The following is an 18,270-nucleotide window of genomic DNA, read 5'->3' on the forward strand; positions in this document are numbered from 1 at the left end:
GTAGCATCTCTCTGTAGCAAGATAAAGAACTGCCTTGAGTTCTTGAGTCAGTTGGAATACTCCTCTGTTTACACAAAACCTATGAAGATAGGTTGAGGGACTTGGGAATGTTCAGCCTGGAGAAAAGGAGGTTGAGAGGGGACATGATAGCCCTCTTTAAGTATTTGAAAGGTTGTCACTTGGAGGAGGGCAGGATGCTGTTTCTGTTGGCAGCAGAGGAGAGGACACGCAGTAATAGGTTTAAACTACAAGTACAACGATATAGGCTTGATATTAGGAAAAAAGTTTTCACAGTCAGAGTAGTTCAGCAGTGGAATAGGCTGCCTAAGGAGGTGGTGAACTCCCCCTCACTGGCAGTCTTCAAGCAAAGGTTGGATACACACTTTTCTTGGATGCTTTAGGATGCTTTGGGCTGATCCTGCGTTGAGCAGGGGGTTGGACTATATGGCCTGTATGGCCCCTTCCAACTCTATGATTCAAAGCCTACCTACATTGCCAATGACATGAGTGTACTATGAGGATCCACAGTCATATTGCCGTTGCTCCTAGTGGAACTTCCTTTAAAAGGGCCATGAGAAGGCAATTAAGAATGAAACTGTGGGGGAGTGTGGAGGAAATTCTCCTGCCTTCCCTTCTGTGTGATTTTCCCAAGCCATAACAGTGCTGGGGAACCAACTGCCTCATCAGGATTTCTCGACATGCAGACTCTAATGGAGTGAATATCACCACCACTATCCCACACTGTTTCATTTTATAAAAATAGAGGGGAGGGGCCAGGAGCCCCTCCTCCTTTTGTGCCACAGTCCCAATAGGAAATGGGTCCCCACAGTGTTTTTAGAAGCGGAGGGCAGGAGGTAATGTCCCCCATTTGACATTATTCGGAATTCAGAATAAACTACATGTCTGTTATAAAAAATGAAAGGGTTCCATGTCACATGTATGTCTGTGTGTATAAGTGTCATGAAGTCCCTTCCAACTTATGACAACCCCCTGAATTAATGGCATCCGAAGCTTCTTATCGTTAACACCCTTTCTCAGGTCATGCAAACTAAGGGCTGTGCCTTTGTTGATTCAATCAATGTCATGTTGGCTTTTCCTGTTTTCCTGCTGCCTTCAATTCCTGTAATAGGTGTATACAAGTCAAGAGCACAAATCTACTGGCTTAATAAAGGGAAGGGGTGACTATCTTTCATTGATAATCTTGTTTTTGTAATCATGATTATGTTTTGCATAAGCCACAATAGCTTTCTTACAATTCACTGTTTTTATGAAGTATGAACGTATCGAGTGGTAGGAATTTGAACCTTACTAGATGGTGCAAACTATCCAGACCCACTGAAATCTGAAATGGTGGCCCTGCTTCTTTCCGAGTGATTTGCAGCTTTTCCTAGACCTAGTTCCCACTCAGTCATTTCTTCTGCTGTGATCAGCACAGCAGAAACTTCACCTGTGCTCATTTCCAGCTGCAGTCACAGCTCCTGTTCTTTTCAGTCCTTTTACTCGGACTTCTACCTTGGATGCAACAGGCTGTGAGATCATTATTTTGTATGTGCATTTATTTGTGAGGTCATCAGCTTTATCCCAGCTTGGAATCTAGTGCACTTAAAAAAAAAAACATGATCCATGAGTAGCGGAGTTCTGCTATTGTGCATAGTTTGGAAGTTGTCTGATTTTCTTAAATTCCTTAATCCTTCAGTTTATTCATTTTTTTGCATACAAAAATATTTGTATTCTTCCTTGCTGCTTCCATTTGTATCATTATCTCCTTATTTGTTCTTTAATCAGGCTTTGGGTCTCATTTTCTGCCAGTTCTAAGCCAGTCAGTATCAGCTGACAGATAATTCTTCGTTTTGATCATGAATGCCATGTTAAAACTGACTGAAGCATATCAGGTGCGATTTCTTGATAAACTTATGCAGAGGTTCTTTGTTGTTAATGTATTTCTTTCTTTCCCCCATCATACCAGAATGAGCTAGCAGTGCTGGGGGAAACTGATCATTCCCTTACGTACTCAGCACTGAACTTATTAGCTACTTAAAAAGGATTGGGTTGGTGGGTTTTCACAAGGGGAATTCTATCTTCTGTAGTGCTCTAGTGGGAAAATAGATCACAAGGCTCTAAAACGTATGTGAGCCTCTGCTGCAAAGACTTCAAGCTCTTTGCCATTTAATTATTTGCTACCAAAATTAAAAACATATACAACAAGGCAATGTTTCCCCTGTGGCATTGAAGGCAGGGGAACACAAGGGATGGTTTTACAGTTATCATGAGAATCTAACACAGGGGAAAACAAACAACAAAACAGTAGAGTATGCATTATTAAAGTCTTGCTTGACAATTAGTCATTTGGGCTATGATCCAAGGTGCTGTTAGAGGTGCTTATGAACAATTGAAATCGATGTGCTGGATTGCAGTCCACTGCTATAGAGCTGCATTAGTTGAGGAGCAGCAGGTAGGGACTTCTGCTGCTGTTTCTACCTCCACAACCTAGGTCTAGTAAAGAAAACAAAGTTGCCTGTAAGACAAACCCTCTCTCCAGTATCTTCTTTCCAATGGAGGTGGGTGGGTCTGATGGCCCAAGAGGTGCTAGAGCATATTGAGAATGGTTGACTGCATTAGGTTGTACCTTCACTTCTTTCTATGCTAAATACAGTAAAACCTGGTTGTGTACGAATGACTGGTGAGAAAGAACATACACTCCATATACACACATTGGGCCAGTAGCAAGACTCCAGATGTTGGTGCCAATCACTCCCCTCACAATGTTCTAGTTGTAAGATCTGGCCATTGATCTGATGGCAGTTTTATTGTTTTTGTTGTTTTAGGTTGTTGGATGTGATGAAACTCTTTTTGAAATATGGTATACATAGTTGTATCCACATTAATGCTCCCCCCCCCCCATATAGTATAGAACCTTTTTCTGGACAACTTCTGAGGACCATTCCATGCATTACTTTTTCTGAAGGTTGAATAGTAGTCCAGTCACCTTGTTTGTTGCATGGAAACAGGCTGAGAAGCTAATTATACTTTCATGGCAGAGAACATGATGTGTGAGTTGTATTTACAGAGATCATCTCTGCATGTTGAATGAAGAGTCATGCTTGAATTCATCTGGATGAAATCCTTCACTAATAGAGGTGACATTTGAGGCACCAGCTTACAGTGAAATGGACATTTACAGAAGTTACTTATGATCTTTTCTCAATATTTTGCAAGCTGGCAAAAAGTATCCATGTGCCATTAAAATAGACCCTCAGCTGCTACTTGTGCTCTTTTAGCCTGCCAGAAAACCATAGTCCAGACAGGCATGGAACAAACATGCTAACACTGCATTACATAGCAACTGAGGATCTAGCTGGCTGCATACAATATCATATGGGTATATTCTTCTTACCTGCCCATATTTCATTTAAATTGGACCAAACTTATTGGCATCCTTGAATGTATCAGTGCCAATGTGGAACCAAAGTCTAAATCTATACCAAAATGCAGGATAAAATGAATGTGAAGGCAAAAAAGCAACCATGGAAATGGTCAGGCTTATATACAGGTAAGGTATGTTCTTTTTAACTGGATTGCCATACAGTGTTGAGGTGCTCTACAAATATGAATATAAGTTTTAAAACTACCTGGAGGAGTTTGTCCAAAGTGCATTATTTTCCAGTCATTGTTCTAATATATTATATACCGAAGGAAAGATATTGCCAGTTTTTCATAGGTCCATCCAGAAGGGCTCGTATTTCCTATATTGCTGGGCCTCACAGAGTTGTTGATTTTGTTGTTTGCCTCTGATTTCTACAAAAATTGCAGTTACACCTCAGAAGTATTTGTAATAAGTTATTTATATGAACCCCCCACTAGATTGATCTAGGAAATGTATTGATCATAAACTGTTCCCCTTCATGATTAGACTTTGGCCACAGAGCTGCAGCGTATTGTGAAGGAGATCCGAACACGAATTAGGCGTACTAAAAAAATCCAACAAGAGAAAAAATATGGCTGTGGCATTTCAAAGGAATCAGTTCACCGGGCCCAGTATTTGGCTGCCTCCATCCTTAACATTTCAAAGACAGACTTGGATGATATACTAGAGGTTGAAGATGAAGAGGTAAGCTACTGTTCATTCTTGATTTTGTTAAGAGTCTGCTAAGAATCAAGGTCAAATCTTCTGTTGGATGGGCACAGCTCCATTGAAATTACTGGCTTATAGGACTGGCTTTGAAATAACTACCTTTCTGTTTCTAATAAGATAAAACCCAGTTCAGTCACCCAGTGTGTCTTCTTTGTGAGCAGCTGTGCCACATTGTTCTCTAAACCTTCCATGTTGGGTAGAGTTAGCTTCTGATTAAAGGAGAAATTCTACACTGCAATCTTGTGCAGTGTCACTCCAGTCTGAGGCCATTGATTTCAGTGGAATTGGTGTAACAGCATGGCGTTGGACTTTTAAGATGGCTGATAACAACTTTAAGAGACAATGATTAAGCTTTTAGTCATAGTAGTGAAGCTTTATACCCAAGTCCAGTGAGTTATTTATTAAATGAGTACCATATAAATAACATAAATACCATATAAATACCATAAATACCATATAAATATATCCCAAAAGATTAGATAAAATCATAAGTTAAATACTCCTCTCCCACTGAACTTTCTCCATTAATTTTAGCTGAATTAAAGAAGAAGAAAGTTGGTTCTTATATGCTGCTTTTCTCTACCTGAAGGAGGCTCAAAGCGGCTTACAGTCGCCTTCCCTTTCCTTTGCCCACAACAGACACCCTGTGAGATGGGTGAGGCTGAGAGAGCTCTGATATATCTGCTCGGTCAGAACAGTTTTATTAGTGCCGTGGCGAGCCCAAGGTCACCCAGCTGGTTGCATGTGGGAGAGTGCAGAATCGAACCCGGCATGCCAGATTAGAAGTCCGCATTCCTAACCACTACACCAAACTGGTTCTTAACTGTGCATTTCTATCTTTTTTCATGTCCTTTATCATTTTAATTAAATTTTCAAATATTTATTACATTAAGTGCACTAGTTCAGCGTATTAAAAACATAGTAATCATAAATTAAAAGCATCACATTTCTAACTATATATGGAATTAACCAACATAGAATGGACCAAATGCGTTTCAACCCCAAGGAGTCTTCCTCAGTGGTCAAATTATTGTAAGAATGCACTCATGTATAAAATCCAAGGGCTTGCTGGGTGGCAAAGAAAAATCTGATAGGTGCTGCTCCAACTAGTCTTTCTAATGTAAAGGTATCTGATTTGGAGCCCACCCACTAAAATATGTACTTCCAGAGGCCACCACTTTCTGCTTTTACCCAGCTCTAAATCACCAGTGCATTCCAACTTGTGCCACGTGAAGCTCGTTTTTCTTTCCCCCTTTTTTTTATTTTGAAGTAGTTCTTTGCAGCCGCTGTGTGGCTGCAAGAAACATGAGCTGGGTCAGAGAACGTTTAGTTTGGCTCAAAGAGGCCTAGGATTCAGTGAACCTTACAACTTCCTTCCCAGAAAAAATGGGGAAATTGAGTTGCTTCTCAAATAGCAGCTTCCATCTAAACCTGTCAAAGCTCTATCCCCATCAACTGTTTTTTTACTCATGCTCGGTTACTTTCTGGACCTGGATTGTGGTTTCACCACAATGCCTCAGAACTGCTGGAACTAGGCTGAGCTGCTGCCTCACTGCCTTCCAGATGTACATGAACTTGAGCAGGGTGGTGCTTCACTCCACTTTGGCTGTTTCCTGGGAGAAGCAAGTCTTCTCTCCCCATCAGTCACCTTTCATGGGTTGCCACTGCATAGCAAGATGACCTTGTTGGCTATAGGTAGATTCTGGAAACTCCTCTACACTGACAGAGATTATACACCAATGTTTCATTTTCAGGAAACAGAAGCAATCCAAAGAGAAAATGAAAATGACAAGGAGTGGATGAGCTATTTACAGAAACTTCTGGAAGGACAGGTATTCAATTTGCTCATAGTTAATTTGCATGTTTAGCGGGAAAGAGAATCTCTTCTCACCTCATTGTGTGAAAGATATGACACTACCTTTTGTAAATCAGGCTATTCTTCCTGCAAAGTCAGTTTTGTTTGTCAAGTTTCATAGGGACTGGAGGAACCCGCTGTGATGATATCATCATTCACTCTCAGAATCTAGAGACCTTAGAATATGGTGCTGTCTGGGTATAACAGAGTATAACAGAGGAACACTATACTCCTTTGCTAGTGAACACCCTTCTCATTGTAAAATGGGAAATAGCCACAGAGGCCATTGCATCATCCCAAAGTTATTACGAGTGATAGAGGTGCCTGCCAGGTCAATGAGGCAACTCTCCTGGGCTCAGGGAATGATCTAGGTGGTCCAAAAGCACTGTGTAAAGTGCAGCATCTTGTTCAGCTAACATGGTCTCCCCATGGAAAAAGAGAGATTACAATGAAATGGATCTCTATGACAATTTCACCATTGAAAAATTGCCACTATATCAAATGTAGGCTGAAGAAAACAGCCTCACCTAGAAGGGCTTCTTTGAGTGTGAGAATTGAGTGGTTGTCTCTAGTTTACTGCTCAGAAGGGCACCTTCCAGGTGAGAGCAGCACTGTACCCAAATACTGAAGATGTCTGGATAAAAGAATGGGGCAGCTAGATGCAGCCTGATTGTAATGATATTTAAGAAAGAGGAGAGCAGCTGGATAACACTAGAGCTCTTGGTAGTTTAGGAACAGATTTAATTACTCTAATATTTAAATAAATGTCTTAAAGAATTACAACTATTGTTCCTAAGGACTATTTTTTTTTAATTAAAGGGGCCTTTAAGTAGAATAAGGGAAAGGCTTAATACCACATTTGTTTGAGCTAACTTTACAGATGGAAGTAAAACATCTAGGGAGAAACGCATACATCTTGGCAACATATTAATTAAATTATTGAATCTATCTGTATCCTTGGTGGAGAGAAAGTATCCATTCCCTCATATGTCTTAGGAAAAAGAGATTTTTTTATTATGTGCCTTTAAAGTTAGTAGTTGATATGGACACCTGAGGAGTTCATGGGTTTCAGTGACCTTTTACTATGGACCTGTTTCCAGTCAATTCATGTTTTCCTCACAGCCAGACAGCTGTTTATTACCGTGTCTTCCCGCATTCTCTACAATATTTTCTACTGAGACCTCAAGCAGCTTGTTAGTGGGAAGTAAATATTGATTTGGCATCCTGTCAATGCAGAAAGAATGAAAAAATTTCCACTAGAGGCCCCTCAAACATTTTCCTATCGACATTTTCTGGGCAGAGTGGAAAGCTGCATAGAGGATGACAAGGCTGAGACTAGTTGAAATCCCTGAGGGGTCCATTGAGACTGCCGCTGTGACCTGTGTGATACTTTTTCTTCTCTTTCAAGTCTTTTTTTATTAATACACACACAGTCTGCTGGGATGCTCCCCTCTTGTAAGTGATCAAGGGCAGCTTATTGGCAGGTGAGAGCCCTGCTTTTCTAGTCATAGCCAGCTTTTGTTTCAAGATGGCTGACAACATAAACTGTATCTTGAAACTTCTTCCCACTGTAATTTTTATTTATCTTTTTAATTTTACCAGTGTGTTTCTAAAAATCTGGAATAAATTTCCCCTTAAAACAAATCCTTTGTGGCAAATGTATCTAGGTGGTTACTATGTGTGTAGTGTAAAATACATATGTTGTTTCACTTCTGATTAGGTGTAAGATATGAAAAACTTTCAGTGGAGTAAAAATGAAGTAAATAAATAAATTATCAGAAAATACATTCTGCTAAAAATTTAACAATATTTTTGCTGCCTATAGATTATAGATATGTGATTCTTTAACTCTTTTGTACAGTCCCACATTAAGACTGTACCTGCATGGGCCAGTCACTGGAGGCTCTTCTGGTATTTCATTAACACTCCTAGGGGAACCCTTCCCCTGCAGAGCTCATTAGAGACTCTTTTCCCGCTGAGCCTTCCCCTTTTCTTCAGCCCTTTCTTCACCACTGCATTGTGATGACATGTTTTCTTCTTTTCTGGTTGTCATGAGTTTTCTTGAAGTTTTCTTTGCTTCCTGGGTCTCTTTCTTATTTGGGAAGGGTCCCAGAAGGCTTTGTTTTAAAAATGTAGTACAAAAATGACCAATTTGGATGAACATATCTGCCTTTCCTGCTTTTTAGCCCACTCAGAACTAAGCAGCACACTTAAAGGCAAGCTTATGGTAGAAAGTGACCTTTTGCTCTAATAGCCAGCTGTGAAAGCAGTTCTGGCCTTTGAAACCACCAGTTAGAACCAACCAACTTGCAACGTCTCAGTTCTGTTGGTTTTGGGGACCGCTTTAGGTTCAATTGCCTGCCCATTCAACTCAGTGTTGCATGTTGGAATCCCCACCTAAGAAAGCCCATTCCAAATCCAAACATAAAGAGAGGCATCATTCCAGTTCCAAGGCACTCCCAGAATCAATTAATTCTTTGGTTCCAGCCAAACAGTCTTTGGCTCCAACAAAATCTTGTCCAAATTCCTCTCGGGCTCATTTATTCTCAGAAGGGGGAATAGAGCCTTGCCAGGATTCCTTGGCAGTCTCAGCAGCTAGTTGATTGTTGGAACCATCCTCCCCAGGACTGTGGCAGAGATCTCTGTCTCTGCCTCCTTTTCAAGGCTACCCTTATTATTTTCCTTCTCTTGGACCTCAAGAAAGGGGCAACTGGCAATCACAAAAAGCACCACCAGCACCAAGGCACCCGTTTTCACAAAACCATGATGCTGTGGATCCGCTAGTTTGGTATCCTCCTTCAATCTTTCCCCACCCGCTTTTGGGGCATTGGTGTAGTGGTTAGGAGCTTGATGTAGTGGTTAGAAGCGCAGACTTCTAATCTGGCAAGCCGGGTTTGATTCCCTGCTCCCCCACATGCAGCCACCTGGGTGACCTTGGGCTTGCCACAGCACTGATAAAGCTGTTCAGACTGAGCAGTGATATCAGGGATTTCTCAGCCTCACTCACCTCATAGGGTGTCTGTTGTGGGGAGAGAAAAGGGAAGGTGAATGTAAACCACTTTGAGACTCCTTCAGGTACAGAAAAGCAGCATATAAGAACCAACTCGTCTTCTGAGGAAGAACAGTTTGGGGCACTAACCCCCTTTCTGGTGCAGGCTCAAGCTTATCATCAGGCTCTTCCCCTGATTACACTGCAACCCTATTTTCAGCTAATAGACAGTATGATAGATGCAATTCTCTTAGTAAGAGGAGACACACACTACCACGGTGATTTCTATAGTGGGATTAAGGGATCAAGAGATGTCACAATGGGATCAGTCTCTCCTCTCCTGTTCCCTTTTCTTCTGGCACCTGATAACCTTAGCTCTGGTTATGTATTACATTGCTATTGATTGATGTCCACTGTGCCTAAAGCTAACCAGGGTTCATCCTTAGCCAGGATTTCAAACTAGTTAGAAATTCCTCTTTAAGATCAAATTCCGGTTAGCATAACCATAGTTTACATTGATGGATATAGCTGGGAAAAGAAACGGAGGAGGGGCAAGATAGTGGGGCAAACCCGCAGTCCCCTCTCAGTCTCTTAGCATGGGTTAAAAGTTCACCCTGTTATCTGCATCCTTCTTAGCAATCTCTTTTTTGTCTTCTTCGCTGGCAATTAAAAGTTATTAGCAGAGCTATTACACCCTTCTGAGTCCACTGAAGTCACAGTGTGCAGCCTTGATGGAGGAGAAAAGTTTGTCTGTCAACAGAGTTCCCCTTCCAGTTTAGAAGCCAGGTAGCTTTCATTGGGCATATATTTATGAGGTATCATGTGTTGCAGTGTCTGCATGAAAGCCACATCTCTGTGGGGGCTGCTACTGTGTGCTCTAGCCCAGTTTCTCACTGCGCTTCGGCACTAGAAGCACACATGCCCCTGGCAGATACCAGCACTAAGCAACTACTTCTGCTCTGGACTCTGGGTACAGGGTAAGCAAATTACCCATGTAAGACTGAAGTTTCCATATAAGATGTTTACATTTGTTTTATGATAGACTGGGCTTGGCCGTCACCCCCCTTCCCCACAACCCACCTTTCTTCTCTGCACAAAATGTCTTGCAGCAAAGAACATGAGATCACTTAATACTGAAGTTTGATATAGTGTCTTCTTGTGCCATTGAGCCTGGCCTCTGGAACGTAATTGCCCAACAGTATTGATTTAATTGCCTAGGTTTATTTGTGGACTCCTAATTATTGACTGGAGGTAAATTTAATGGAGAAACCTTTATGAACACGGGGAAACTGCTGCTGTTGCTGTTATACATAAATGAACTGCATCACATCCCTTTAGATCATTTTTCAAGCTAATTTTATTCCACTGTGACAGTATGATAACATTTAAAATGTCATGCGACGTTTTATTTTTATTGCTGACATGCACCATTTTACTGCTACATTAGAATTTGGGGAAGGGGGGCTCCCAGTGAACACTAGTTGTTCTTTATTGTCATTTAAAGATTCCCCTGGAGTGTAATTATGAGCCATGGCACACCTCTCTCTTATAGTCTTTCTCCACCTGTGCTTTCTATAATGCTAGTGCCTTAAAGGAGGAGAATCTTTGCCTCCTGTAGAAGATTATTAATACTGTTGTATTAATGTAATGTCTGTGAGCAGCTGCAGAACAACTGCATGTACATAAAGTGACCCCTCCGTATGAGAGAGATTACAGGCAGATCAAAGGGTTCACGATTTAATTGGATCATTGTTTTTTCCCTAGTAACCACAGTCATCTTTGCCATTTCAAGTAGGGCAGATTGTTTCATTTAAAAATTTATGTATTTTTAGTTGGGAAAATTTTGGAGGGGAGCAGAAAATGTGATGGCTAAAACATCTTAAAATAGTAAAAAATGTAATATGTTCAATGGCCTTCCCTGATAGGGACTTGCATGTTGCTTTTGTGGTGTGAAACAAACTCACAGAGCATCTGCTTATATACAAGACCTGAAACGTCATGAGACATGTACAGCAGGTACATGTAATAGCTAATATGCTTCCGACAAATATATAGCCAGTTTTGATAAAGGTTAGATTTTCAGCTCAACACTTCTAGGAGCTGAAATTTAAAAACCGCATTACAGAAGTAAAGTTTAGGAAACAACAAAATACGGTATGCCAAGAATCAGAAGTGGAACAAATGAACCCTGCGTATTATTTGTTTTATTTTTTAAGTGAACACAAGCTTGAATTTCTGGGGCTGGCAACACAAAGACTGACTGAGAGTTAGTAACCAGGACCCAACGGTCAAGTAACAAGTGGTACACAGCTTGACCGTTCTCATTGCCTTGGAATTAGACCTACAATTGAAACGAATATCCTGCCATCTGAAGTGCTGACCACATTCTTATGCAGCCTGTAGTCTGATCCAGAGTCACCTTGCATGCATAAGTGCTGCAAGTGTCTGACCATGCTCTGGCAAAATCAGGGGCAATGATCTTGAAGGGACACAAGCAGGGTCAAGCCAACATACAACCAAAAGAAATCTAGACTGAGACAAAGCAGAAACAATTAACTACAGAGAGGGCCAGGCACAGCAAACAAAAGAATCCCCTAGTCCGTGTAGAAATGAGAGAGGGTGGGAAATAGTCCTGGCACTGCATCCTTGGTTATCAAGTACTACTTGTTATTGTTTCAGGCTAATTTGCATAGATAGGCTGTCACATGCTCCTTTCTTCTGCTGCTCCTTTGCCCATGATTTTTAGATATTACTCAGACAAACTGGACAAACTGGGATGAGTAGGAGTGGCTGGTAGTCATATAAATGAAACCCCAGTTGTAGAATGCCAGTGCAGCTCTTGTGTCCACTTTGGGAAGACTACCTGTTTGTTTGTGTGTGTGTGTGTTTCAGCATGCTCCTTGGGCCCAACTCTAATTAGCTGTGTAACATGATTGAGTAGAGGTTGCTCAGAGAGCCCTCTGCTAGCTCTTGGTACTCACAGCGAGAGGTCTTTAATAGCATTGCAGTGGTCTTTGCTGTCCCTGCAGAATTTGCTAGCAGAAGATTAGTAGTTCACTTTCTGATTTCTGCCTCTTCTCCCAGGAGCCCTTACTCTCTTGAAACTTTCGGAAATTAAAGCTTCCACTATCCTTACATTAAAAGAAGCTGAAACCTATATGATAGGTAGGTTATGAAAGATCAGCATTATCCATTATATAATGCAAACCCCATTAACTACAAAGCTGTCACAAACTTAGGCAGAAAAGCTTTCCATTTCTTGGAGCGTTTCAATAATGTAATGCAATATGAACTCAATAGTTGTGTGGCATATGAAAAGTGCTTCTGCATTACCTCACACTGTTCATGAACTAAAGTATTCAGGTGAAATGTGTTACGTGGTATCGGTGACCACTTGACAACATGACCATGGAACAATATAGGGAAGAAACATTTACTTTTTTGCTCAAGCTTGCCAGTGCTAAATCACTTTTACCTGTTCAAGCCAAAGCAAGCATGCTGTAGGATCTACTGGTATGGTGAGTGGAGAGGTAAAGGATGCGAAAGAGAACACATACGTGCATGCAGCCATGTGCCTCTTCCACTCTGAATATAGGTTAATAGTAATCCTTACCTAACAAATTCATATTGCCTAAGAAAAATCATGTTTGGTTCTTCCCTAACACTGAATCTAGCATCAGCTTTCTGACTTGATTCCTATGATTACTGTTGACATGATTTCCTGTTGTGAGGACACTTATTTTAGTATTATACAATTTGCTTTTCCTTACCACTGAATTCAAACAACTCTTTTCTTTGACCCACATGAATTGATTTTCTTTCTCCCTTCCCCTTCTATATTCTCATCTTACTCGGCTGTAAACTTGCAGGCAGGGTTCAACCTATTTTCCCTCTCTCCTGTACACCTTTGTAGATGCTATAGTAATTACAAAATATAGTTTATGTGATTGGCCTTGCCCGTTCTGTCATATGCAAGCATCTTGCAAATGAATTTTTAAGTACCCTTTTTCTCATTATTATTAATATTAATTTATATACCACCCTTCCATACTGACTTAGAGAGGAGAGGCATCTCTTGAAGTGGCATATTTCAGTGGGAAGATGGCAGAAGTGGAAAGAGCTAAACAGCTCTTCATACATTTCTTTTCCAAGGAATGCCCTTGGATGGGGGAGGGAGGTCTTTTAAAATACTCACAAAAGCATGTAGCTCCATCAATTGTTAGTGGCCAAGAGCATACAGTATCACAAAAGGCAATCTGTAATTTATAATTTCTTGACCTCTGATTTAATTCCTATTGAAATATCTATTAGGTTCACCTAAGTTCCACTGAAGTGAACAGCACTTAAGTTCACAGTTCAGCACTTAGGTGCCATTCATTTCAGTGGGACTTAAGAAAGCCTAATTTGTTCTTTCTGAATTGCACCTGGTGACTGTAAATTCCACTTGACTAACAATGCATCCAGATAGCTGGCCTCGGGTATTTAAGGCCATAGATTTTTTTTAATTGAAGTATTTTATATTTATAAAACTCTGATATGCAAATTATAGAAATGTGTTGAATATTTTTTAATGATTTCGCATTTATTTATGAAAATATTTATGCCTCACCTTTATTTGTGATTCAGGTCTACTCAGAACATTGCAGTGTGCTGTCAGTTTTCTGTAAAAGGTGCGAGCCTGACATATGGATACCATTAGACCCAAGACCCATTACTATAATGCCAGCCAGTTGTATTTCCCGTGTCTGTTTGTGTGGTGTATAAAACATTTGGGTGGCATTCAAACTTTGGCTGCATTCTATAGAATGCACTCTTCTTTTTTACTCAGGAATTACAAACACAGAGAGGAAATCTCAGTGTATTTACAAAACCATCAATAAAAATCTGACAAGGCTCTACCGAAGATGAAGACTGCAAAGATGCAGTGTAGGATGTATGTCTATAAAGAGAACGAGAGAAGAACATGAACACCCTCCCAGAAGCTGATAAATGCACAAGACATGTGCAACATTTCAAGCTCCTCTTCCCCTCGATTGCCCTGAATGATTAAGATAGAAACATCTCCTTAAAAATCATTTTACAGTGGCAGAGCAGCCACAGAATGTAGTGAGCAGCAGGTAAAATGTAGAATGATAGGCGCCCAAGATAGCAGTGAAGTAATACATTCATCTAAAGTAAGATGTTGTGAGGAAAAAATATAGATTATTAAAAGTAAATGCAGCCTGGATAGCAAAAGACAAATTGGAGGAAATTTGGAGAGTGGACAAACCAAAGGCAACTTCATACACAATATTTCGGCTGCAGGGGATGGGTTGTGAAGTGCATGTCTATGGTGCACTGCAAAGGTTTCCTCTGCTGCCAATATGATATAGTTGGAGTGACTGCCGTGCACAGCTCCCACCAGATCAGCATCCTTGTGGCAAAATACACTTGCACATCTCATTTCATATGCTTCACATACGAGGATAGGTGCAGGTTTGAGGGTCTTAAGCAGCAGTTTGCGCTCTAATCAATTCCATCTACTACTTTGATTCCCCCCCCTCCCTTTCAATTCACCTTTAAAAATCTGGCATTTTTCTTTGTCTTGGCTCTGCCTCCAATTGGATACGTGGTCTGGGTAAAAAGAAAGAGGAATTTTATATTCCCTTTGCGAGTCTTCTATTTATTTGTTTGATTTCTGCATTTATACCACACATTTCCCAAGTAGAGAGACCCAAAGCCACATTATTTTCCTCTCTTCCACAATTTTTCTAATCGTATTTATTAAATAGCCTAGAAATAGGCTGTTTCCAATAAAAAACCATTTCCCCCCTTAGCCTTTCACAGAATCTCTGCGGTGTCACAAGATGTTAACAAATGTCTTGATTGACAGCCTTGATTAGCAGCATTGGTTATATGACAGTGGACAATCACTATAACTTCTTGGAATTTATTCATTTATACTCCACTTTTCTCCCAATTGAGGTCCCAAAGCCACTTATGAAATAATCTTTTATAATATTTTATGTTCACCATAACCCTGCGAGGGAGGTTATGCTGAGAGTGTAAAACATCATCCAGCTAGCTCCCATAGCAGAGTGGGGGTTCAAATCACTGCTCTGAAGGCCCATTGACAGCTTGGCTTAAGCAGAGCTATTGTCAGGTTTGGCCCCAACTCTGACAGCCCAGGCCAGGAGTTCTGGCAGCACCACAGGGACCACTCAGCTCAGACCTGGCCACGCGCACCTGCCATGAGAGTTACTTCTTTTATTGCCTCCGCTGCAGGAGGTTAGGGACTTACTCCATGGCCATTTATATTCTCCCCTTTGAATATTGTCTTAATCTGCCGGGCTGGCATCTTTCTCTTGCATCTACCTTGGCATATAGCCATTGAAGCATCAAGGAACATTTCAGTGCCCCCCCTCCCCACACAGACACACTCCAACAGGGGCACTGCTGCACCAGAAGCTCTTGTGCTTTTAACTTCAACCATGCTTGAGGCAGTCTTTTGGTTCTGCAATTTTAGTTTGGGGCCTTTTTAGGAAAGCACCATTTCCCAACATGAATTGACTAACCAAGGCTAGCGTTAGCTGACCGCTCCTTCATATAGAGATAATGATACAGGTCCTGGAAGATGAAAATCGTGAGTTATTGTTTAATGAAAGCTTCAAACACTGAGGCTTTCATGATAATTATACTCATCCAGATGAATAACATGGGTGACTAACTCAACTGTCAAGTCCAAATAAAATCTGTGGGAGGATGTTGGGTGCTTTTTTAAAAATTATTGCAAAGTTTGCCTTGTGCTTTGGCTTTTTTGTACCATCTTGATCTATGGAGAGATTTTTCTACATTTAGTCACCAAAGTTTCACTGGACTCCTCTGAAACCATTTCCCCCCAGCCCTGGGAGCTGTATTGATAGCTCCATCTCTCCCTCTCCTGAGAGCAGTCAGCATGCCGTGCTGCGTCTACTTGTAAGTGCCCCAGAGATGACTGTAACCTCATATTGATCAGCTGATTGAAGATAAATGACAGAGCTGCTGGTATTGCAGATTACATCATTAACATGGTCAGTAAACCATGAATTGTTCAATAAGGCGTTTATCTTTTTTCATTTTATTCTGCTCTTTTATCATTTTTATGATAAGGAACAGTTACACACACTAATCAGGAGGATCCGTTTTAGGAGCAAACCGACATGGGCAAGTGTGCCAGTGTCAGAACTAAGTGAAATCTAATGGCTTTGAGATACTTAGTAAATGTTTTTTAGCTGAAGAAAAATATGGACTTCACTGATCATTTTTCTTACTCTGTTTCTTTTTTAGTTTCCTTTTGCTTCGTATTTAATGGATGCTGTGCTGGAAAAACTAAATGAGCAGAAGAAGCTGGCAGAAGAATACAGTTCTCTTGTGAAACAAATGATGTGACAGTGCTGGACCCCCTTTTTGTGCACAGCTCATGTAAGGACCAGTTCACAGCAGCAAGTCCTTTTGTGAATTTGCACCAAAATTTGGAAAGGTTTGGAGTTCCATATCTAAACATATCGTAAATGTGCACCAAAGAACTATGGAGTCATGCAGAGAATGCCAGTTAAAACCTGGTAAATTCAAATTATCTAATATGTGAACCATCCCTTACCAAGAAATAAATCCTGTTGAACTCAGTAGGACTTCATTTGAAGTAATCAAGTTTTTGATTGTGCTGAAGATCTGTTTCTTTCTGATGGGAATATTTTGCTGGACCACTTTTACTCAAACCTGATGTACTCCGTATTAGCTGTGGAACAATTACATATTATTTACATCCCCATTCCTGCTGCAAATTATTTAGTTGCTAAGCACGGGTATTCCAGTAAACCAATGAAAACAGCCAATTGTTTTATCTAGTTGATAGGAACACTTGATAGGCTCACTCCATTAGACTCTTCCTACACGGCTGTGCATGTTCCATTCAGTGATGTGCTTCACACCTGACTGGGGCTTACATTCTCATGTACAAGATTGCAAATTCTAGTTAATTCTTTTGACATTTTAGGACATCATTTTGGTTTACAACTCCAATCATCATTTCATCTATAAATCCTGTATTTATTTTGAAATAGATCTTTTAAAAGCATAATGTGAATCAAATTAGACATATAATTCTAATTTGTGACCGTGAAGTGTCTTATTAAGTGTTTAATGTATTTAAAAGTATTTAAAAAGGAATGCATGATTTTGATGTTTTGTTTTTAGCTAGAAGCAGTTACTCCATGAGGGTCGGGTCACATAACCACAGGAATCAACTGGAAGGGTCTTCCAAAGAGAAGAGAAAGCAGGGAAGATCTGCTTAGGCAAGAGCTACATATCACTAAATTCATTCCCTACTACTTTCTTGAACCACAGACATTATTTCTAATAACTAATTTTTTTGAAAGAAACCTAGGCATTTTTCAAAGAGGTGCATACTGGAACAACAAGAAATTGAGCTTTAGTGCTCTTATAGGAGAATCACAAGATAAATATGAACATTCCAGTAGCTTTGTTAGAGCCAGTTTTCTTTGATTCACTCCTGTACACTCCTGGGGGTTGTGTTTAAATTACCTAACTGTACTGGAGAGCAGGGAAGCTGATTGGGTATGGCTCTGTTGTGAAACTGGCAAAATACTTATTCTTCAGATGTGTGTTCCGCACAATTAATCAACCCACATGTTTGAGACTATAAGCATTATCCCAGCTATGCAGGAGCATTCCATGAAAATCCACTTCCCACATAACTAGGGTACTATTTAGGGCAATGATCTTAAAATTCTACAGCCCCCTACCACATTACTTAAAATGCATATTAATTTAAGAAATGTTAACACAGTTACCGTTTTGTGAATAGGTGAGTGCTTGAGGAATGGATTGATTAAAGTGAATATTGGGAAGAAGTATCTAACTATGAATGCATTTCACTTTTGAGAGTTGTAGTACCCCATTCTTTGAATGATTGCAGGAGAAAGCTGGGCTGTTGTTGAAGATTTATTAATTTAGCTTGCAGTGTAAGAAATGGACTGATGGACAATGATCTCTAGATTATTCCTGCAACTCTGATATGACCTATAGGACCACCACATTTGACTGGCTAGGAATCTCCCTTCCAAATGAGTGTGACTAGTCACTCTAATCATGCTTCTAATGATGTTGTTCTGCCCCTGCTTTCCTTGCTATTTAGAATGAGTCTTGTGTCACCTTAAATACTATGTGTGGTATAAGCTGGAGCCTACGTCATCTAAAAAAAAAAAGTCACACTGAGTCTGTTCGTGTTGAATTTGTTGTTATTTTGTCTGTAGA

The 18,270-nt window shown here is 40.4% G+C and overlaps 1 protein-coding gene across 6 annotated transcripts in view; it reads left to right on the forward strand.

Moving 5' to 3' along the window:
* CNTLN (centlein) overlaps positions 1-16,765 on the forward strand; it is a 206,252-nt gene extending 189,487 nt beyond the window's left edge. For all 6 annotated transcript variants that reach the window (XM_077345128.1, XM_077345130.1, XM_077345131.1 and 3 more), the window contains 3 exons: positions 3,911-4,108; positions 5,887-5,964; positions 16,282-16,765. In XM_077345128.1, coding sequence (XP_077201243.1) covers positions 3,911-4,108; positions 5,887-5,964; positions 16,282-16,383 — 378 coding nt within the window. In that variant the 3' untranslated portion in view covers positions 16,384-16,765. The remainder of the gene's footprint in view (positions 1-3,910; positions 4,109-5,886; positions 5,965-16,281) is intronic.
* Positions 16,766-18,270: the final 1,505 nt, after the last annotated feature.

The sequence above is a fragment of the Paroedura picta genome, chromosome 7 (genome assembly GCF_049243985.1).
Source record: "Paroedura picta isolate Pp20150507F chromosome 7, Ppicta_v3.0, whole genome shotgun sequence".
In the NCBI taxonomy this organism is placed as follows: Eukaryota; Metazoa; Chordata; class Lepidosauria; order Squamata; family Gekkonidae; genus Paroedura; species Paroedura picta.